Source organism: Cavia porcellus, unplaced genomic scaffold (genome assembly GCF_034190915.1).
Source record: "Cavia porcellus strain 051 isolate PalLab524CR breed Dunkin Hartley unplaced genomic scaffold, mCavPor4.1 scaffold_40, whole genome shotgun sequence".
In the NCBI taxonomy this organism is placed as follows: Eukaryota; Metazoa; Chordata; class Mammalia; order Rodentia; family Caviidae; genus Cavia; species Cavia porcellus.
The window spans coordinates 4,967,953-4,991,466 of NW_026947523.1; the positions used below are offsets into that span (position 1 = coordinate 4,967,953).

General features: G+C 55.5%; 1 protein-coding gene across 3 annotated transcripts in view; it reads right to left on the minus strand.

Moving 5' to 3' along the window:
* The window catches only part of Mpped1 (metallophosphoesterase domain containing 1), a 58,934-nt gene that overhangs the window by 16,018 nt on the left and 19,402 nt on the right, over positions 1–23,514 (minus strand). For all 3 annotated transcript variants that reach the window (XM_063243857.1, XM_063243855.1, XM_063243856.1), the window contains one exon: positions 1,513–1,738. In XM_063243857.1, the coding sequence (XP_063099927.1) occupies positions 1,513–1,670 (158 nt within the window). In that variant the 5' untranslated portion in view covers positions 1,671–1,738. The remainder of the gene's footprint in view (positions 1–1,512; positions 1,739–23,514) is intronic.

Here is a 23,514-nt window from a genome sequence, read left to right on the forward strand (position 1 = left end):
TCTCCGCCCACGGGGGCCCCTCCTCCTGAGTTTCTGCCCAACCAGACCTCGGGCTGGGTTCCCGGCCCTGGCAGGCAGCCTCAGCTGCCTCCTCTGCCGTGCTGGTCTTTAGTACCAAGCTCACTGCACCCCAGGTGCCCCACGGGCCCTGTCCGGGTCCTCACAGGTTGGGGGGGGAACGACTCACTGAGACCCTGAGTACAGGAGAGGATGGCAGCCAGTTCTGGGGCCCCCGGGAAGCCTGCAGGCCCCAGGTGTCACCCTGTGGAATCTCCCAGGGCACCCCATGAGTGTCCGGGTACGCTGTGTGGAGCCTTCGCCCCCGGAGCCCCTCCAGCCATACTGGCCTGTGTGCCCCCCAAACACTCTCCTCTTCCCTGCTCACGAGCTCCCTTTTTGTTTTCCAGGCTCAAGTCAGAGCACGTCCTCTGGGGACCCCCATCACCCCACACCCTGAAGCGTACGTGGTCTCTCCCTCCTGTGTGTGCTGCCTGCCGTCCCCTGCCAGCACTGGACAGACACCCTGTGGCCTTTGCAGCTGGGACTCCAAGGACAACTGATGCGTCCACTTGGGGATGGTGTTGTGGCTTCTATCCGGATGTCCCCTGCAAGCCTCCTGCACTCAGACAGGGCTGTGGAAGGTGCTTACGGCCGACTTGGCCTTAGGCAGGTTTGCGTAGGGTCTGCTCGGAAGAGGCCGCTGCCGGGGTGTGACTGGAGAGTGCTCCTCCCTCCCAGCTCCTCCCTCCCTGCTCCTCCCTCTGTCTGCTTCCAGGCACCCTAAAATGAGCACCTTCTCCTCCACCAAGCCCCTGGCCACGCTGTTCCTTCCTTGGAGCAGCCAACGGTGGACTGAAGCCTGAGCCGACATGAACCTCTGCTCCTTTAAGTCGCAGGTGTGGTTTTAAGCAACTAGGAAGCGACTGTGACAAGTGGGACTAATAACTCAGTCCCCGTGGGCTGAGCGTGGGTTGGAGAAAGTGGCCTGGAACCTTTAGGCCAGGGCTCAGCTTACTGTGACTGCTCAGAAACGGCCGGCTGCCACCACTGGCCCCACCGTCACCACTGCCTCAGTCATCACTGTGATTCAGCCACCGTCACCACCTCTGCCATCACCATCACCATCCCCATCCCTATCCCCTTGGCCTTTGTCCTTGGCACCACCATCACCACCGTCACCAAGGCTCCTGTGGACACACTGACCACCCCCGGCCAGGTGGGCTGAAGCAGGGACCTGCCAGCTCCCCGCTGTCGGCCAGGTCCTGGCATCCCTGACAATTCCAACCGCATGAGCCCGTCAGGCTGAGCCGTCCCCACCCCACATATCTTTTCACGTAAGGTTAGAACACAGGCAGCAGAGAAGGACCCAGAGCTACAGGGTAGTGGCTCAAAGCATGAGCTCTGGAGCCAGCCTGCTTGCTTTAAGCCCAGCTCTGCTCCTTTCCGGCTGTGTGACCTTCGGCAAGGTCCTCACCCCCTCTGTGCCCGCCGGGAGGGGCTCCCCGCACTCACCATGGCGAGCCGTAGATCCGGAAGCCCCGCACGGTGACCTCGGAGTCCTGCAGGTAGATGCAGTTGGTCAGCAGGGACTGCACGTTCTCGTAGTTCTCGGGCTTCAGCTTGGACACGGACGGGAAATAGTAGAAGTCCTGCTTGATGAGGTCGGCCATGAACTCCTGGTCGAAGGTCAGCTCGTGGTTGCCGGCGATCACGATCTTGTACTCGTAGGGCAGGCTGCCTGTGGGGCGGACACGACAGACACAGCGCCCGTGGTCAGCCCTGCTGGGAGCCACAGGGCTGCAGAGCCAAGGCGGGCAGGGGTGGCTTGGGTCCAAGGAGGCAGAAACCAATCGCTGAGGACCCTGCTAACTTAGGAGAAACCCCAGAGCCCGTGTGTGGTCTAAGTGGAATCAAAACACACAGGGCTTCCTGGAGCCTCTCCGCTCTGCAGCGTGCACACCCTGGCCAGCTCCTGCGGGCTGCACTCCCCGCTCCCGGGGCCCACTCTGCAGACAAGCTGCCCTCAGCGGGAACGTGCATGGCCGGGATGATCTGGTCAGAACTGGGAGCTCCCAAGCCTCAGGCCACCGCAGCCCCAGACTCAGCACCCTGCTGCATGCCAGAGCCAGGGAGACCCCTGGACTCCCCAGCCTCTGCCCGTAGCTCCTGTGGGCTCGGAAAGAGCCGTGGGGGTCCCGAGGCCCCAGTGTGGATTAAAGTGAACTCAAAGTCCTCCTCCCCGCTCCTCCTTGGTAGAGAAGGCCCCCGTGAGGTGCAGGAAGGAGGCGTGGGAGGAGATGGCGTCCAGCCAAAGGCTACAAAATCTGATTTTTGACAGAGCAGTGCCAGGGATGCTAAACTTGACAGGTCCATGTGCTTCAGCAAGAGCAGGACTCCGTCCTGAGGTCATCAGCAGCTGTCAGCGACTACTGAAACCCATCCCGGGGCCTCCTGGAGCGCACAAATACAACCATGCCAGGCTCTCCTATCCTCCCATTATATGGAAGGGGAAACTGAGGCACACAGAGGGGAAGAGCCGTTGCTAACAGCCCCTGAGCTTCCAGGGAGCCACAGCTCACCCCGTATCCCTGTTCCTGTGTGGTTCTGAGCACCACAAAGTCACACGGAGGACACGGCCCTGGATTTGGAGTCAGCTGAGCTGAGTTCAAATCCTGGCTGTTTCTCTCAACCAGGAAGTCATCATTTAACTTCTGGGAACCCATTTCCCTGCCAACCAAGGTGGGTGTCCAGGGGCTGAGGACCCTTTCTGTAGCTTCATTGCAAGGCCGCTCCCTGCTCCCCTCCTCCTGGTCCTCACAGGGTGTCACAGTGCCCCTGTCTGTCCAGAGCGTCCAGAGCCCAAAAGCCTTCCCCACGCTCCACGGTGAAGTGAAAGTCTGTTTCTTTGGCTGTGGGTCCATCCGCCCAGGAGCCAAATTCCAGAAACAACTCAGCTCCCCGGCCAAGGATTGTCTGACCTCTGGGAAACTGATGAGACCGGACTGGGAGGACACAGGATGAGACTCCGCTGCTCCTGGGGCTCCAGGCAGAAGCCCTCTGCCCAGCCTTTAGGGCGCCCCAAGAAGGGCAGGGTGCTACTTGAGACATGGGACCCAATGCAATTCCATGTGCCGGAACCACGACCACCGTTACATTCTAACTGCAGTGGGACAGAAGAGTCTGGAAGCCAGGGGCACTCTTCACACCTGCCCAGCTGGAGCGGGCACTGCCAGCCAGCCCCGGGCCCCACAGCCACAGCAGACGACCACAGATGCTGGATGACCACCGATTGATCCCCAGCTGGCCACTGAGGGTGGGCCAGACACACTCTGCCCTCGCTGGCTCAGACCCCGGGAACCAGCTCTGGGAGGCCACGAGGACGTGGCGGGCCACGGGCTCCCGGCTGCCGTCGCCTGGGTCCCCCCAGCTCACCACTAGGTCCCCGTGAGTCAGTTTCCTCACCTGTAAAACGGGAGCCGCAACCTCACAGAAGACACGGAAAGGAAATGTACAAAAACTTTTGGGAAAAAGAGTCAGCTTCTCATAATTTGCAAACGAGCAGCCGGCCGGCCAGACCCACCCACAGACGTATTTTGTTTGGCACAAGAGTTTTTCTAAAAAATTGAATTTGTTGCCAGCATTAAAAATTTGAGAGATTCCCAGGAAAACTTCATTTTTTCTGTTTTCTAAAATGAGGTAAATAAAATGTAAGTCTGGGCCGTGCAGGACCAGTCAGGAAACGCTGGGTGCCCGCGTCCCCCTTAGACAGCGTGACCCAGACATGCAGTCCCCCAGTCACCCCTGCCCCATCCTCCTCGCCCCAGCTCTGCTTTGCCTGCAGTATAGCTCCGGCTGCTTCTAGCCCTTGCCGCGGTCTCTGGAGACGAGGAGGGGACAGACCGAGCCTGGACCTGCAGGGGGGCCTCCAATCAGGAGAGCCCCAAAACCGAGGATGCTTGCTTCACCCAGCTCCATGCTCGGCAGTCCCAGCACAAGTCTGGCAAAGGAGGACACCAAAGGCACCACGGAGAAGCCCTCTGCAGTGAGGCTCAGGCGGCCAGAGCAGCGGGCAGAGGCCCACGTGGACCCTGCAGCTGGGCAAGGTCATGGGGGACACTCCCCAGAGCCCTGGTGGAGCCCCGAGATCAGGACTCCCGGCAAACGTCCAGGGAGGGTCCGCTTATGTCCACTCCACAGCCGAGGACAATGATCCACCCAGGTCCCACTGGGGGTGGGGGCTCAATGGACACTGGGCCAGCTCCTCCCACACCTCTGAGTCAGCACCTCAGACACCTGCAAGGTCACCAGACCACAGAGGCATCCCAGGACCCTGTCAGGCCCTCCACCCCAGTGCCACCGGGAGAGTAGAGGGGGTGGCCCTGTCCCTACCTCAGACGCCAACTCCCCTGCATGTTCCCTGCCCCACACCCAGCAGCCCACTCCCTCTGCCACCAGGGCCGGAGCCCGAGCTAATGTATTTCTGTCATGGCTCTGACTGCGGGCGTTACTTAATCAAATTAGCAAATTACTCCAACTGCACGGTCCCGTTTATTCCTGCGGCTCCCGACTCCCGCGGCTGGGTGTGCAGGAAGCTGTCAGCTCTGCCCCTCCCTCCTCGCAGAGGAGGAAGACTGGGGCGTCTTCCCTCCCAGGGACGGGTGGCTGAGTGGCAGGGTGACCAGCAGGGATGGCAGGGCAGACTTCAGTCCGGTCTCTCCAACAAGCCGGGCCCCACACAGCCCAAGGCAGCGGCTGTGCCCATCTGCAAACCCAGAGACCACCTAGCGCTGTAACCCTGAGCTGCAGGGCGAGCCACCAGGACATCTGTCAGGATACCCACAGGCACTGGCGATTCGTCAGCTGTGTGACCGCCACAGATGCTTACGTGTCACAAGCCCACTGTCACCTCTGGGGAGGCGACACAAATCAGTAACAAAGAGACCGACAATCACTAAGGTCCATGGACCTGTGGGAGACCCTATGGCAGCACCCCAAGGTGCAACCCGAATCATCATGCTACATCGTCTCTACATGGATGGGCACCTGGATGATGCGTGGGTGGGTGGATGGGTGGATGGATAGATATGCATGGATGAACAGACAAACAGATGACTGACGGGGTGGGTGGGTGGATGGATGGATGGATGGATGGATATACAGATAGATGAACAAATGGATGGAGGATGAATGGACAGATGGATGGATGGACAAAAGGATGATGGATGGACAGATGGACAAATGGATGGATGGGCAGACAGATGGTGGATGACGGATGAAGGTCTGCAATCTTGGATACCCACATGGATTATGGGTGGGTGTGTGCATGCGCATGTGATATGCATGTCTACATGGATGGTGGATGCATGGACAGATGGACCAATCCATCCTGAGACAACTCTCACCGGCTCCTTTACATCAACTCCTGTCTCCCTGGATCCTTCCGTTTCTTCCAAAAATTTCCTCCCATTTCAGGTTCACCCCTCTGTCCATAATCCTGATTCCCTACCTGTGTCTCCTCCAGCTGAACCTTCTCTCTTGTAGGTGGGTGAGGGGAGCAGAACTCAGGCTCTGGAATGACCAGACCTTTGTGGACCTGGACAAAGCCTCCCCGCTGTGTTCCAGAGCTGCGACCTCTGCATTTGCCTAAGGCCACGCTGATCTCCCAACACCCTGACGCTGTCAGCACACCAATGGCCAAGCGGCCCCGGGACCGCCCGTGACAGACATTCTTGCTTAGTGTCATCCTCCCTACCGTGGGGCAAAGGTGCCTGCACTGCTGACACACAGCGGAAATTAATGTAGCTCCCTCTGTCCTTGGCTGCCGCGTCCCCTCTGCCACAGCAGGTAGGAGGGCTGGCACCTGAGGGCACCTCCTAGGGCAGCTGCCCAGAGGAGATGAGAGGCGCCCAAGCCCCAGGACAGGGAGTGTCCACCGTCTCAGTGTCCCAGCACCTCACGGGCACATCGAGGCCTCTATCCACCGAGGCTGGCCAGCTCGGAAGCCGCAGAGGCAGCCAGAAGGCTAGACCTGGTGGGCAGACAAGTGGCTCCAAATGCCCTTCTTTCCCCCTGCCTTCACCAACCCAAAGGAAGCTCAGTCCCCAGCCAGCCTGGCCCAAATGCCCACCCTGCTGGGCACTCACTGTCTCTCTGCTGCAAGGGCCCCAGCCCTCACCAGCTCCCCACAAGGACTCAGTGGACGCAGGATGCAGTGGAGAGAGCCTCCGATCCATGCACCTCTTTGCGCACAGGAGGAACCTGAAGGTCACAGGGGCCTAGAAGGTTGCCAAGGCACACAGTGCAACTCAAACCCTGGCCACTGTCTTGGCGTCAGCCTCTGGCTGAACAGACCCAATGGACGGAGGGTTTGGGGGGCCCAGAAGGACATGAGGACATTCAGGAAGAAATGGCAGTGACTGGAGGGACATGTTGACCCTGAAATGGGAGATGTGGTCACTCGGCCTTTGCCGGTGGCCTCCCAGCCTTCAACCTTGACCTCCCAGCACTGGGTCCTTGATCTCAAAACCACCCCACGGCCCCTCACTTTTTGGAACTGGTGGACATGGCCAGGTACCTGTATTCTGCATGATAATGCTCAGGTCGTGTCTGAAAGATAGATTATTTCCTCCTTTTTGGCTGGATTATTTGAGACCTGGCGTTCCGTAGCTACGGATTCCCCGATAATGAAGAGACTTTGAACCGTTAATGAGCAGAGCCTAGAGGAGGTCAGCCCTGCCGCCCTGAATTCACTTGCCCCAAAAGATGGGCCTCCTCACGTGGGCCCCACAGTGACCAGCGGAGACGGTGGCAGGGCCTGAAGAGGGACCCTGCTGGGAATCCCTGCCATCAGTGCCCACGATGACTCTCCTGCCGAAGGGTTACCGTTGCTTATCACCACGCTTCCCCGTGCCATTCAGAGGCAGCGCAGCCCCCAAGTGTGTGATCTGTTACATCCAACGAGACACACGCAAGCTCCTGCACCGGGCTGCCATTCCGAAGCCTCACAGCGAGCAGGCAGAGTTTCAGCGTGCTCTAAATGCAGCAGCAATCAGGAAAATGCCCACTGATGGCCGCTTCCCCCCATTCCCATCTCGCAGCACACAGCACAGGCGGCGGAATAAAGAGACGGCATAATGATCTCTGATTGCATTTTTAGCACGTCTCTGACGTCCTGTGTTTAAACACTTGCCAATGTCTGGGAGACGCATCGAGCAGCCTTCCCGCCATGGCGCTTGGTGCAGCAGGCTGGGGGGTGGAGAGAGCTGGGAGCCACCCTGAGGTTTCAGCTCAGGCACATGAGATGCAAGGAGAAAAAGAAATCAGTGTGCACCCCAAATAAGTGGGGGCGCCCAGGACCGGGCAGTGGTTAGGGCTGGGAGAGGTCCACCTGCCCTGCATCCAGGTCTCCTTGTACCAGGCAATGCACTGAGCGATTTATTCTCAGCGCTTCTGGACTCGTTGCAGGCAAAGCCACGGTCCCCATAGCACAGCGAGAGGCCGGGTACACGGGCCTGGGGCCAGGTCATCTGCATAGCACTGCCAGGCTCTGGGGCGGGGCCACCCCACCCTGGGGTACCTGGGGGCAGGTACAGAGTGACCTCACTGAGAGCTCCCTCAAGGGTGCTGGGTGCAGGCTGAGCAGAGGTTGGCGCACATGCAGAGGGTACCCCAAGGTGAGTACTGTTATCTCTGAGAACTGCTTCCCTGGCAGGGTCAGTCCCTCCAAGATCAGCGAGTTCCCCTGGTGTCAAAGCACGGGAATGCAGGGAACAGAATGGCCCGCAGAATACATCCTGATGCTCGCCATGGTCAATGTGCTATCCGCCCTCAGGGGATTTAAATGCTGTGTCTGCCATATGGCCCAGCAGTGGGGGTGGGAAGCCAGAGGGAGACAGGCCCCCAAAGGTGAGGACCCTGCCCAGGACATGCAGAGGTCACCCGCCAACATCTGGTGCCATGGCACTCCCATGGGACAGCCACCCAATGGGACAGCCACCCCTGCACTGAGCCCATGAACAGGCTCTGCCACCCGCCTCACCAGCCCCCGCAGGTCCCGCGTGGGAGCCTCCTGGATCCCCGAATCCACATCGGTGCCCATATTTAAAAGGCAAATGTGATTTTTCTTCTGTTCTCTCTTAATAGCCAAAATGTTTAACTTTCAAACATTTGTTTTTCCTGGGAAATGTTTTAAAAACAGGAACATTCAGTCCTCATCCGCTTCTAGTGCCCGCTTCCATTGCTCCTGCCGAGCACAGATGACTCAGGCTACAAGGGACGGTGGGACGTTTCCTGGCTCCCCACGCTCCCCAAACAGAGCTGCCTGCAGCCAGAGGGCTCCGTGAGACCCTCCCAGAAGTCCCAGCCTTCATGCCCAGGGACATTCACAGCCCACCCACCACCTCGACCCTGCTGCAAAGGTTACCTAAGCAATGACCACAGCCACCATATGTGGAATTCAGAGTTGTGGCGCCCCCTGTTGGTACCATGCCTTTATCTCACCCCTACACACACCCCTCACCCCCTCACCTCTCCTGGGGACCCTTCCACCCCTCTCTCTGAGTCCAATTCTACTCAACTTGGGTCCAGGAACCGTATCCTCCAAGGTGTGTCCAAGAGCACCCTGTTTTCAGTGGGCCCCCACAAACACCCCAGCTGTGTCTGTCACCACTGGGTCAGGCTGAACCACCTCCCTGGCCCATCTGCTGGCCTCCTCCAGCCTCAGCCTTCCGAGCCACCCCCGCCCGGACTCGCCTCTCTAAGCCACGGTACAGACACAGCACCCCACAAGTCCCCAGTCCATGCTGCCTGATGCATGACTCACACCTTGGAACAGATGACAGATGACCCAGTGGCTCAGCGAGGGTCCCCTAGGCAATGACAGGGAGCCCTGAGAGGCCAGGTAAGTGGCCCGAGGAAAGCACTGTCCAGGTTCTGGCCTGTCGGGGGCAGCCTGCAAACCACAGTGGTTTCTACTCACTGGAGGGACATGAACAGCCCAGTGCTACCAGTGCCCTGGCCCCTGAGAGCCCCCATACAGGTGGATACATGGTGCCAGAGTAGGGAGCCCGTGAGGGTGTTCATGGGGCCAGACAGAGGGACGCAAGGGGCACCCCGCAGGCCAGGGCACGGGAATGCCCACATCTGCCTCCAATTGCTGCTAATACCCTTGAAATGGACAGTGAGGGGAGAAGGCCTGGCCCCCTGGGGCAGAATCTGAAGACCAGGAGAGAGAGACCAACGTCCTGGGGGGAGCAGAGGGCCATGGCCGGAGCCACCAGGAGCAGGGTGAGGCCTCAAAGCTGATGCGGGGTGGTCAGGATCCGGGCCCCCTGTGTCCCCACGTGAGACAGAGGGACACTCTCAGGGACAGGCAAGACGTCCAAGCAGGTGGGCAGCGAGGTGAGGGCCTGGCCGCTGGGAGAGGACCCCGAGAACACAGAGTGACCAGGGACAGCCCGCCCCACCCCCACGCAGCCCCCACAGCCGGAGCCAGGCTTGGAGACGGGGGGGGGGGCCAGGAGGAAAAGCCTACAGATGCTGGCATCAGGGGTCCACGGGCCTGTGTGTCCCTGCACACCACAGTGCACCAGCAGCTTTCCAAAGCCTCACACACACCTGTCACTCACACACACCTGTGCCCAGAGTCCTCGGGGGGCACCTGGCTGAAAGCAGGCAGAGGCTGAACCCAACAAGAGGCAGGAAACTGGAGGAGACGAGGCTGACGCAGGGCGGGGGAGGTTTTTAATAAAAACTCAACACCCTCACAAGGCAAGAGATGATACCGCACCCATGAAACGTCAGCGGGACCCTCCGAGGGGAGAAATGAAAACACAGCAAGAAGGCCTTTAAAAAGATGAACTGGAGGAAATCTTTCCAAAACTAAAAGAAATTTTTAAAAAAGAAGAAAAATAAAAATTAAAAAAAATAAAATAAAATGGCCGGGGCTATAGCTCAGCAGCACAGGCATCTGCCCGGCAAGCACAAAGCCCTGAGTCCAATTCCCGGCACCAAAAATAACTATATAAATAAAACATGTGGACAAGAAGGTAACAGGTAAGGAAATCAGAGGGCAACGCTGGGGTCCCGCGTGCTGCAGCGGTGACGGCTCCTGTGATGGGAGATGAGCTCAGGGCCTCTGCTGAGCCTCCAAGGGTCCAGGTGCTGGGGTCACACGGGCAACAGTCCAAGGGCAGGTGATCGGGCTAAGCCGCCCCTCACTGGGCAGGGGAGGCATCCCAGCTGCCGCTGGATGAGAACGGGCACCGTCCCACTCCCGTCCCAGTAGACTACAGTATGATGCAGCAGGAGTCACAGGCAGGCAGGCAGAGCAGGGGCATCTGAGCCCGACCCCGCCTGAGCCTGGACTTCCCTACCTGTCTCAACCTCCGACACACGAAACAGTCTCCACTTCTTGACAAACCCTCCCTCCAAGAGGCCAAGAGCGCTGCCCTGTCCTGAGCCCTCCCGGTGCATCTCCTGTACAAACAGCAGTCGAGGACAGAGGAGCGGCCACCGTTGGGACCTCCTCCTCTCTAGTCAACAGTGACCTGGCAAAAGTTGTCAAAATCTGCTTTTCTGAGTTCTGAAAATTAACCAAACTTGCCAACCACCCAGGGGGCACCCAGTCCAGGAGGGGACAGAGCTCTGCGCCCCACCCTGTTCCCATCCTCCAGCAGCCCCAGAGCCACGCAGGCTGTGGAATCATGTACCCTGGCAGCCACTGGGGACGAGGTGGGCTTGGGGCACCCCCTAAAGCCCTGTCCCTAAAGACTTCCATACGGCACTGCTGTTTAACATCACAGTACCCCAAGGGGCCAACAATAGGCTAGACAAAAGGCCTTTATTAAAAAACTGGGCTCATGAGGGGTCCACGGGGCTGCTAGACCATCGTGCCTCTGTGCAGGCCCAGTAGAGCTCTGTAAAGGCCCAGTACTGACCCCTGGCTGACCTGTGAGCTCTGTGACTGCAGGGCAGGTTCTGCTATGTGTTAGAGTGAGGAAGCTGCACCCCAACATGAAACTGGGGCCCTGTGGGAGATGCAGGGAGACTCCCCAGTTCTGTGCATATCAGGAAATTCCTGTCCAGGTCTTAGCTGACCACTAAGCTAGCCAAGCAGAGACTTGAGCGGCCACAGGAGATACAGGACAGAGTTTACAGACTCAGTCCAGGAAGGGTTCACACAAGCAAGGGTGACAGTAAGCCTCGGTGGGGAATCTGGTTTCCATATTGGTACTTGTACCGTGGTAAATAACCTGGTTTTCTTTTTAAATGATTCTGCAATGAAACAGAAGGCTGCAGTCCACAGACAGGAAACAAACAGCCCACAGACACTGTCCCTGAGGAAACCCAGAAGCTGGAGTCACCTCAGGATGCTTTAAAATCGGCTTTCAGAGGCACGTTCCAAGGACTTAATGAAAATATATGCAAAGAGTCACAAGAAATTAGAGTCACTGATACTTTAGCAATTAGAGGTTTTGATTCAAGAGTTATGACTGTAAAAAAAGCAAATTCTGGAGCTGAAAAGTAGACTTCCTGCGATGAGCATTCACTAGAGGGTCTCACGGGCAGTTTCATGCCGGAAGAACAATAAACAGACTTCAAGATAGACCAAGACGCAGGCTGCAGAGGCCGAAGGAGAAAGGATGGAGAGCAACGAAGCCTTGGCTGCCAGAGAGACACCGTCACCAGGAACACACCCGTGACACGGGCCACAGAGGGGCGGCAGGAGGACAGACGGGAGACCAGAAGAAACGATGGCCAGACATCGCCCAGGTTAATGGACAACATTCATCTACGCCTCTAAGCTCACACAGCTCCGGCAAGAGAAACTCAGAGACCCACACTTCCCACATCATCACCGAAGTCAGCAAAGAGGAAGAGAAAAATTCACATACACAAATAATCTGCCAGGAGACCAACAGCTCACTTCTCCTCGGAAACCACCCAAACCAGAAGACGGCGGAATAGCACGTAAGAAATGCTGGGGGGCGGGGAGGAATTCAGGTAATCAACAGACATAGTTAGTGTCTACAGTTTTAAAATATATTTCCATAGACGACACCTCGCCATTTAATTCCCTCTGCAAAGCCTCGCCTGGCTTCAGATGCCCTCCTCCCACCGCCTCGACACTTAAAGTCCGCAGCACCTCTGGGGTCCTCTTCCAGGAGTGTCCTCGTGGTGCTGTCCAGCTGCTTGGCCTTCTCACTCAGGGAAAGTGTTTACCTCCAGGGTCACCGTGACCCTGGAGAAGGGTCGGAAGCCGCACAGTACTAGATCAAGAGAATAAGGTGGGGGGGGGCCCAGGGTCACGTTTTTTGGGAGCCTGGCTTTCCACTGGCTGGCACTCAGCTGTGTCACTGACTGTGTTCATTTTTTTAATCTCACCACAGAAAGACACTCACGAAAGAGCACCGCCAGAATTGCATCAGAAAGCATTAAGAACAAGGGGAGGAACATGTTCAAACAAAGGGGTCTTTTGAGGTCATGTATCTTTTATAGAACTAAGATTCTACTTAGGGGCTGGGGATTTAGCTCAGCGGTATAAGCACCTGCCTTGCAAGCAGGTGGTTGTGAGTTTGATCCCCGGTAGTGATTTTAAAAAAAGATTCTACTTAAAAACTCACTGTGTATTTTGATTACAATTCGTATGTCCAACAAAACATCTTTAAAATGGAGATGTGTTTCATTTATACTCCTGGTATATCTTAGTTTGTTGAAAGTGTTGTGTTATCTGTGCATGAGGTTTTTTTACAAAAATCTTTAATGCCATACACCCTGTAACTACTGTGAAAATAACAATACACAGGCTATTAACTATGGTCATTCATTTATAATTTTGGTATAGAATTTTATCTTATTTCAGAAAATAAAAATGTCCAACGTAGAAGAGAAATGGAGTCATCCCCAGAGAAACCAAACGTGACAGCAGCTGTCCCTAACAGACACTCTCGACAGGAAACACCAAAAGGAGCCTCTCGAGCTGGACAAGGCCCTGGATGGAAACCCGAATGCACAGGAGGAAATACAGCAGCCCCACGGCAGCCCCACGGGCAAACATAGGGCTCAGTTCCAGGGCGTCTTCATCCACAAGTGTTTTGTTATCTGGCTTAAAAGACAGTCACAAACAGAAACAGTTATAACCCTGTGTGGACAAGCTTCGAATGCACAAAAATGCAGATTGCAGGGTGTTAATAGCACAGAGGAGATGGAAAGGGACAGCTTCCGTGTATTAATGAAATTAAGCTGCTATTAATTCAGACAAGATTGTAACAAGATTGTAAGAAGATTAATTGCACTCCCCAGAGTAACCATGAAGCAATGTTTTCAAATATAGTTTTTTAAAAATCACAGTGTATTTCCTGCCTTCTCTGTAGAGGATACTTTGCAAGACCCCCAGTGAGTACCTAAAGCCAGCAGCAGTACCCAGCTCTATGGCAATTACATTTTTCTTTGGATATATACCTACAATAAAGCTTAGTTTAGAAATCGGGCATAGCAGTATATTAAAAATAGTACCTAAAACTGGGCGTGGTGGTGCACACCTGTAATCTCAGCAGACAGGAGGCTGAAGCAGAAGGATCGTTGCGAGTTCGAGACCAGCCTGGGCTACAAAGTGAGCTCAAGGCCAGCCTGAACTGCATAGTGAGACCCTGTCTCAAAAACACACACATATACACACGAAATAGTACCTAATCATAAAATAGATCGATTATAGCAGTCCACTACAATAAATGACATGTAAATATAGTCTCTCCCTGTTTGTCCCTCAAAGGGACAAAAAAGACACACTATACATAGAAAATAAGGAGCAAAATGCAGACACAGACTGCACCCTATCAGTAATATCTTTTTTTGGTATCCAGGATCAAACTCATGACCTTGTGCTTGCCAGGCAGGGGCTTGTGCCGCTGAGCTCAACCTCCAACCCCAGTAATTATATTTAACATAAAAGGCTTCAACACTCAGACCAAAAGGCAGAGATCAGAAGAATGGAGATTTTCCAATCCAGTGGTACACCGCTTAGAGGAGGCACACTTCAGCTCTAAAGGGACAAGCAGCTAAAAGTAGACGGCTAAGAAGGGTCGGAACAGCCAGCCGGTATCCGGCGATGCAGAACGGAAGTGTTACCGAGGAAAGGAAGGGCATCTTATAAAGATGGAAATCCACACCAGACAGCTTCACTGGTAATTTGAACCAAACAGTTCAAGAAAAATTAGCAGAAGTCTTGGCAAATTCTTCCAAGATCTAAAAGAAGAGGAAACCCTCTCTGGGTCGCCCTCTGGGCGGTCATAACCACACCAGAAACCTCCAAGAAAACCACTGGCCTGTGCTCCTGCCAATTACAGGCACAAAATCCTCCGTAACACAGCAGCCCGTCAGATCCAGCCGCGCAAGCGAAGGGTTATATAGTGGGATTTATTCCGGGGACACACATCGTGGTGTGCCACAAAATAACAGGGAAAACCCACGAGATGATCTGATAGACACCGAGAGGGGTGTGGCAAAATCCAAATGGATTTTCATGGGGAAAAAAATGCTTAACAAATGGAGTAAAGACCAGAACTGAGTAAAGAGGTTCTCCGCCTGGTAAAGAGCATCTAGAAAATTCCAGCTAAAGGAGAAGACAGACGGTTTCCCCCGAGATCAGGACCGGGAGCAGGGTGCCGGCTCCCCACTGCCCTTCAGCACTGCCCTTGAGGCTCCAGCAGTCCAGCAGGAAAGGGAAAGGACACTGCCGGCTGGGGAGGAGGAAGGACAGAATACGGTGGCCTCCGAGATGGAATGTGCAAAGGCGCTCAAGCTGCATCAGTGGAACAGCGCTGTGTCCCACCCCCGGCACCATCCGGAAGAGGCATGGCAGTGACCGGTGGCGATGGGCGCACGAGAATTCGAGTGGACTGGAGGCACCGCACTGGGCACTTTACAGAGGCTAAGGCCACACAAGTTCCATATATGCATCGTTACTGACGTTAAAGGAGCATCTGAGAAGCCTGGATCCCAGGCCACCAGAGCTGCGAGCAGGTAAAGAGTCATCGCCAGAGCTCCCTGCAGCCCCCTGGAACCCGAGCGGGCCATCACTGTCCTCCTGGGAACAAACAGAGGTGGAGCCAAGAAGCCGATGGAGTTCAGGGTGGAAAAACCCCAGGAGGACACTTAGGTCGCGGCTTGCCCAGCACCGCCATCAACAAGGTCTCACAAGAGGCCTCAGACCCGAAGCCCAAACGTGACCCCACCTCGCTGCCAAGAACCCCAAGAGGGTCTCGGACAACCCATTAAAGAGGGGAACAAAGTCTGACCCGAAGCAAAGTTCTCTGCAGCTGTAACTTGAATGAATATGTGAAAGCAACAGACAAAAAGGCTTTTTAATATAATATATTTCTCGGGAAAGCCAGGCTTCGGAAGGCCGATAAACATGCTGGATGTTAGAATTCTCTAAAACGAATCTCCTCGCCACTGTTTATTCATGCCTTTGTTCCACAGTCCTCTCCTGACCCTCATAGGTGCCCCCTGTAAGCTGGGGACAGCTGGGGAGGGACACAGGTCCCACCTCTCGGGTGCTTCTCGGGTGTGATGGTGAACGGGTGGCATGGGGGTCCCACAGACGCCCTGGCCAGGAGTGAGGGAGGGGTTTGTGAGGCAGATAAGAAGAGAGGACTACAGCGACAGGGATGGGGGGCAACCGAGCAGCTTCACCCCGAGAGGAGAGGACACCCTGGACCAGTCCCAGGGAGCAGCCAGAGGAAGGGACTCAGGCAGAGTATTTGATAACAGGCCACACCCAGGGGCTCTGACCACCAGGCTACATCTGGATTCACGGGGGTCACAGCAGGGAACCTTGAGGCCCGTCACAGGGGGAGACCCACGGTTGGATAATGGACCTGAAACACCTCAACCCCAACCTGACAAATACTAGTTTGCAAAGTGACTATTTTGAGAGTTGGATGCTACGGAAGACAGCCCCACTCCGTCAGCCCGATGAGTCCCCTCCCGCGTGGGGGCTGTCAAGCCAGCCCAGAATTAGCTCCGCTAGTCCTGCATGTGCTCCAGCCTTCATCCACCGCAGCCTGGCTCCAAAAGGTGTGAAATTCTTCTTAAGAGAAATCAGAGAAACAAACGTATACATGTAAAGTCATCGCTTTCCTTGGAAAACATCTTTAAAGGCCTGAATCCTAACTTGTAAATGACTGATTCCCTGGGATGAGAGCATTTAGTCATTAAAGCGACCCTCTGCAGAGCACCGGGTGGGTGCGTAAAATACACACCCCAGCAATCACTGCATTGATCAGACGTCCGCCCACCGAACCACTGAGCCTTCCTGATATCAGCCCCTTAACAGCAGGAGAAACTGAGGCTCGGAGAGGCGCAGAAGACCCGCAGGTCAGATGGCCAGGCAGAATGGGGAGGGGATCCGGGACCCATCGCTCAAACAGGACCCCAGGAGCCCTGTCTCAGGCAGCGTGACACAGCAGGTGACTACCTCATCTCGTGGGTGAAGACCCTGTGACACAGCGGGGCTGCCGGGAAGGCTGGTGGCCAGGTGCCTGCGAGGTCCTTCCCCCGTTTCTGCCCTCTCCTTGCAGGAAGGAAACCAGCCCAGGCCCAGGCACCCGGCCAGGTCTCAAGTCCCTTTGAAACCAAGTCTCATCCTGCCATTTAGGGAGATTCCTAAGGACATCGAGCCACAGTAGGCGGGAGAGCCAGTGTGCCAGGGCTATTCTCAGAGAGATTCCAACAAGGCCTTCCCAGCAACTGACGGCCTTCTCCTGACCGGCCCCACTGAGACCTGCAGCCGTTCACCTCTCCCCTCAGCAATGGCTGGCACCTCCAGCTCTGCTAACCTACTGGGCCTTCCTGACCCAACCCCGTGTGCTTACCTTTTGAGGCTTCAGTGCTCCCCGCCCTGCCTCCCTCCCACCATCCCCACAATCCCCCCGTAGCTCCGGCATGTGTCACACCTGGAGGAGACGGAAACATGGAGGGTTTACCTTGCATCCACCTGCACAGCCTTGCTCAGCCTGGAGAAATGTTTCATTGTTCCCCCTTTTGCAAATGAAAAACCTGAGGTCCAGGAAGGTGAGGTTCGCTGCCCAAGCTCAGGACACAGGAGGCAGTGTGACCCAGCTCTCATTTCATTGCGAAGTTTGGGCTGTTTCTACTGCATGTTTGTGACACTCAGAGGCAGATGCTCGCTGGTGGGGGAGGGGGTGAGGAGGTCCACGGCACAGAGGGGACGCTGAGCCAGGGAAAAAGGCACACAGGTCCATGCCTGCGGGGACACACGGCCCACACTGGGACCCGGGCTTTGGGAGTCGATGAACGGGTGCCTCACTTAAACTGAAACAACACGGAATGCCTGTCGCTGTCCGTGGTGCTGAAGGTGCAACCCGGAGACCTGGGTGACCTGCAGGAAAGCGCCCTCCATCTGTAAAGTAGGGTCTAGGATCCGGGTTGTTTGTGGCAAAGAAGTGAGAAGAAAAAAATACATACAAGCCTGGAAACTGCGATGTGCTGTCCCGAGAAGGTCACTGAGAGAGGCGGTTTTGTATCAAAATGTGCGTTTTGAATAAGAAATGCGGGGGTGTGATCCCAGCACCCAGGAGGCTGAGGCAGGAGAATTACTGTGGGTTTGAGACCAGCCTGAGCTGGTGAGCTCAAGGCCAGCCCGAACTGCATGGTGAGACCCGTCTCAAAAAGACAAGAGAGACAGAAAGAGAGAGAGAGAGAGAGAGAACGAAAAACCTATTACTGTTCTGAAAACAACACAGGCCTCAGTTAGAATCCTGACTCTGTTTTCACTGCTGTGTGGTCTCAGGCAAGCTCTCTCCTCTCCAAACGCCATTCCTGCATCTGTAAAGACAGAAACCTCCAGGAGAGGCCTACCTGGGCTGTCCAACCGCAGAGCCGTAAGCTCCCCGAGGCCATGTCAAACGCCAAAGTCAGTTTCTCGGGCACCCTGGTCACATTTCAAGCATTCACTGCCCCGTGAGGCCAGGGACCATCCTATCAGCTCCGGCACAAAGATCTCTACCACCTCAGAAAGCAAAGTGCCAATTAAGGCCTTGCGTCGTGCCTGAAGGAGCCCTTGACAGGACAACAGTGGCACTTTCCAGGAGCTGTTAGGAATGCACAATCCCAGGCCCGCCAGGCACCTGCCTGCCCGCTTGGGGTTTAACAGTGTCTCCCACTCTGGGGTCTTTGCACATCGAAGTCTGAGAAGGGGACGTGGGAGGGTTCAACAAGAGACCAGCGGGGAGAGGACCCTGGATTGAGGACAGCGCTGTGCTCTTTGTGACAGTAACAGCCGGCAGCTGCCCCCTCTCCTGGCAGCCGTGGAATTCTCCACACCGAAGTGGCCACACACACACCTGCCAGAGCTTGTGCTGCGTCCAGGGCAGGAGGCAGGTGTGGGAAGGAGAGAGGCAGGGAAATGCAGGCTCCCTCAGACATCTCCCAACTCTCCAGGCACTCAGGGACAGAAGATTTTCATTCTGTCCTGGCCAGGATTTTCTGGCTTGTGGATCATTCCTGTTCTGGAATAAAATCCAATGTGAGGATGACATTTAAAAAAAAAAACCCACAGGCTTATTTGGTATCCAAACACATCTCTCCATGTATGTGAAAAAAAAAAAGCGTACCAGAGAGAAAGCGTGGCTTCCCCAGTTCTTGGGTCCATAGACAGCCAGCCCGCCATGTCCCCCAAGAGAGAACAGGGTTCACCTACGAAGCTGCACGTCTGGAGCACGACACATCCCAGCCACAGGACCGCAGCCTGGGAGGAAGGGGTCAGCGTCACCAGCCCTCTGCCTGGCACCTGCGAAGTGGCTGAGCTGTGAGTTAAACCTGGAAGAAATGGGGCCACTGGAAGCAAAGGGACAGATAAGAGGGTGTAAGGGGGACCGGTTTGAGCGTTCCGGGTCCTTCAGGGAAGAGTGGGGGTGACAACTGGCTTTAGACTGTAAGTCAGAGGTGCAGAGTAAAAGTTTATGAGTTAACTACCCAGTGAATCGGAGATGAACGCAGAATTTCCAACCCAGTAGAGGGGGAAAAAAGAAACTTCAATCAACCCACAAGAAAGCAAGAGGTGCAGGGCACAGAAAGCACCAAATGGATGACAGAAATGGACGTGTTTTATATACCGGGAGGCTCTAGACAAATTCGTCCTGATTATTCAAATATGAAACCCTTGCAGGGTTCTCCTGCAGAGAAAGGACCGAAAGCCAGTTCCTGAGGTTACAGCTGAATGAGGAGAACACTGGACGTATACCAGGGACAGACCAGTCGGAGGAGCCACCCATCTCCAGCCATAGCAGCGGGCCCAGAGTGTTTCCCTTTTCACTTTGGCCCTTAGGATACTCAGGCCGTTTCCCACAGACAGAGCCCACGCAGCCCTGGGTGTTGATATTCCGGGCTCTCCCTCCAAATGGCTCTAATTTATTTTTTTAATCTATCATATATATACTACCATTTTACTATCTTGTTTTTATAAATCATAAAGCATGAAAAAAAATAACACTATACTCAAAGTAAAACCAGGCCAAAAAGAAAACGTCTAGAGATCTCAGGGTCTTTCAGAGAAATGCAACCCTGCCTTGTTTAAACATTCTTTTTTGAAATTTTCTTTTAAATTTAAGGCAGATATATTTTGGATGATAGTCTTTTTTAAAAAGGAAAAGGAAAAATCACCACTATAGAACATGTTCAACACACACACACGCACACACACACACACACACACACACGCACACACACGCACGCACGCACGCACACACACACACACACACACACACACACACACACAGTCCCCAGTAAGTCTCATTTCATTTCCTGAGCCGTTCTGTCGTAAATAGCTAATTAGCACCTCAGCACACCTTTCCAGGTTTCGGCATTAACACAAAACCACTGCAGTTAGACCTGGCCAAAATCGCTTGACTTCAACTTAGAATTCCAGATTTTGTCACCTTGATGAGAAGTTTAGCCCCCACCCTTGTAGCCCCTACAACATGCTTTGGCTTTGCAAAGACTTTTAAAAAAAATACAGGATATGAAAAATTGAATTTTTTTAAACAAATACCAAGCCTCTGTTTTACCCTGCATTTTCCGGCTGAGTGTGGCGCTGGCCCCTGTGTGTGTCCTACGCACGGGCCACTGTCACTACGCAGGACCAGACTCACCATGCCAGCCAGCTTTTAAGGGAAGATGCCAACGACAGGAGGCCCAGCGTTACCAAAATAAAAAATTAAATGTTCAATCTCAAGGCTTTGAAAGCATAGCAATGCATTTCTGAAAACGTCTGAATCGGGGCCCTGAGCCCAGCCCGAGCTGGGCCAGGAAGGGGCTGAGCTCACACAGCATCTCCTTTGAATGGCACAGACACTTGGGAGAAGAGAGACGACCTGGCCAGGGGGGCCGGAGGCAAGAGCACCCTCAGAGTCCCGACTCCAAGCGCTCCACGCGTGGACCTGGCTCAGCAGAGTCCTCACCTGCCCAGCTGAGCCGCTGACCCCTGGGAGCTGCGGCCACTCCAGGGAACGGCCCATCCTCTCCCGCCCCACTCAACACAGGCCAGGACTGCAGCGCCCCACCACCCCCAGGGCCAGCTGGTCTTGCTGAGGGCACCCCTCTCATGTGCCCCCCAGGTAGGGCTTCAGGAGAATGACTGGACTCACCCATCTATGGGTCAGTGGCTGCATACGCTGCTGGGAGGCAGGCTCAGGTCCAGGGGACAGGTCCCGGGGCATGACCTGGAAGGTGCATTCCTCTCCTGGCTCCTCGTCCCTCGTCTCCCTCACTTCCTGCCTTCCGTGGGTGAGTGGCTGCCCCCTTCCCATCCTTCCACCATGCTTCCTGCCTTGGACCAGATACCAGGAACTGGACGCTCCAGAGCCGTGAGCCAGAACAAAGCCACCCACATGACAGTACAAGGCGCTGTAATTTGAGGACCGCTGTCCTGTCCAGGTGGGGAGGTGAGAAAGATGCTAACAACAAGGGAGAGACACACAGCAGGGCGTCGTCCATAGCTGGGGACAGAGGGACGTCCAGGGAGACCAGCCCGGGCCTCCCCTCCCCGGAGAAGAGCACGGGGCAGCCGGGGTGGGGGACGTGGACCCGTGGGGTGGGGAGGAGAGGCCGCGGGGGTGGGCAAGCCCTAGCTGCTGCACCGAGAAGTTCCCCACCCCACCGCCATCATGTCTGCACCCCTGAGCTGCACGGAACCCTCACCCCACTTGGAAAGAAGCAAAACGCAGCCTTGGCCCCGAGATGGCGCAGAGGCCGAGGCCGCAGGAACCAGGGCAGCCGCCGGAAGAATTCCGCGTCTCCCTCCTTTCCCCTCCTCCCTCGCAGATTTTAATTAAGGGTGTACTTGCAGAAGACACAGCTCTCCTTAAATCCTTGGACCCCGTTTATACTGTCATGTATACATATATACTGCTCTATGCCGGGGCGCCAGGAAAAAGTTAATTATAACTTCTAATACTCATTAAGGGCTGGCCCCTTCCTCCCTGCCTGACTGCGCGGGCAGTGCTGCTTAATTAACTGCATGGACGTGCACCTCGAAGGCCTGGCCCTGCTGCAGGCTCCGCACGGGGCCAGCGTCCCCTGGGCTCCGAGATGATCAGAGCTTTGCTGCCCTCAGGGCTATGTAGGACCCTGCAGGAGACAGCGAAGCCCTGCAGGCCAGCTCGGACCAGAAGCGGGAGCAACCTGGCAGAGGGGACAGCCTGGCACCGCCAGTCACAGACACGGAGCTTCCTGGCATCCCAGCTCTGGCTCGGGCCCACAGCTCGCGGGCCTGGCTGTCACTCAGGTGCAGCAGACTCCAGCCTGGTGTCCCTGTCTCAGAGAGGAGGACAGGCCACTGCATCCCGGCTGAGGAGGAGCCGGGACCAGGACCACCAGCGGGTTCTCAAAGCCGGCCCGGCTTTCCAGCTCGTTACCACCGAAAACTCGCCCACGGCCGTCTTCAAGCTGCTCACCGGGCCAGTTATAAACTGAGTCCAGCACCGTGAGTCTATTCGGGAGATCAACGGCCAACCTGAGCCCTAGAGGGGCGCTGTCACCCTCACCCAGCCCCCTCCAGGGACCCAGACGGGCAAAGTGCAGGCACCGCTCAGCCACGCCCAGGGCAGCTGCACCCCCCGGCCAGGTGCCCAGCCTGTTCTCCTGCTGCCCAGCTCTCTTTCATGTCCTGCAGCCCCTCCCGTCCGCCAGAGGTGGCCCTGGACAGTGCTCTTAAATGCTTTCCTCGAGACCCGCACAGGGGTGGGGCGCAGTGACCGAGTTTCCAATGTGGGTCCTTCTCAGGGCAGGCCCCAGGCACAGAGAGGGCTCTCAGAGAGCTTCAGAGCAGCGGCCGATGACCCAGGACCAGCCCGAGGCCTGGCGCTGTCCCCCACCCAGGGGAGGCCAAGGAGTCCTCAGGCCGGGCCCACAGTGCTAAGAGAAATCAATCAGACCCTGAAAATAAAGAGCGTGTGGTTTCCCTGACCTGAGAACCCCAAAACCTAAATGAGGACTATAATGAAGGCCAGAGGGTGGGAAACAGAGTTAGACCCGTGGGGGATGGACAGGGGGACCGGGAAGGCAGGGGCTGGGGGGGACTGAAGATCATCGAGGTACAGACAAGCCCCAGTCCCCGGACTGAACGGAAGCATTGCACGTCACAAATACCAGTAAAAAGGAACAAGGGGTTTGCCTTTTTGGTTTTTTGTTTGTTTTTGTTCTTTTTTTTTTTTTTGATTTTTGACAAACCAGAACAATACACACTCCCTTTAGGAAATCAGGGAACAATGGGGAAAAATCATAAAGCAGAAAATAATTTCCCACGCTCCCCCAACCCAGACAGCAATTCCAGAACACTCTGCCTCCTCCGCCCTGGCCGCCTTCACCTCCTGCAGTCCAGGGCAGTTTTAGAAAACTCTGCCAAGTCTGGCCCCTGCTGCCCTCCCCAAAGCCACCCCAAGTCCCACACCTGGTCCTCAGGGCTGGCCACCCAGCTCCCCCCTATCCGGCCGGCCTCCTCCATCACACCCCGTGTCCCCCCTCTGCAGATACCTGTCACTCCCTCGAAGGGCTCTTACTATTTTTTTTTCCCAATACTGAGCACTGAACACTGAGCTACAGTCCAGCCCTCTTTCAGTTTTTTGTTTTGCTTTGTTTTGTCTTGTTTCATGGCAAGATCTCACCAGCTACCTCAGCTTCCCGAGTAAGATGAAGCCTGCAAGCCTCCTGCCTCAGCCTACCCCCACCAAGGGGAGCCCTCGCCCTCGGCTTGAAAATGCCAATTCCAGGAGCAGTAATAACACTTGCACAGCGCTCCACAGTTTACAAAATTTGATTTTCCTTTCCATTCCCTGAGGAAATAATCTGTTAGCAACACAAGAGAAATCTAACCACTTGGGGCTTTTCGTTTTTGTTTTTTGGTTTTGGGGGTTTTTTGGTACCAGTAATCAAACTCAGGACCTTATACTTGCCAGACAGGGTTAGATATGCCCCCAACCCCTGACCACTTGTGTT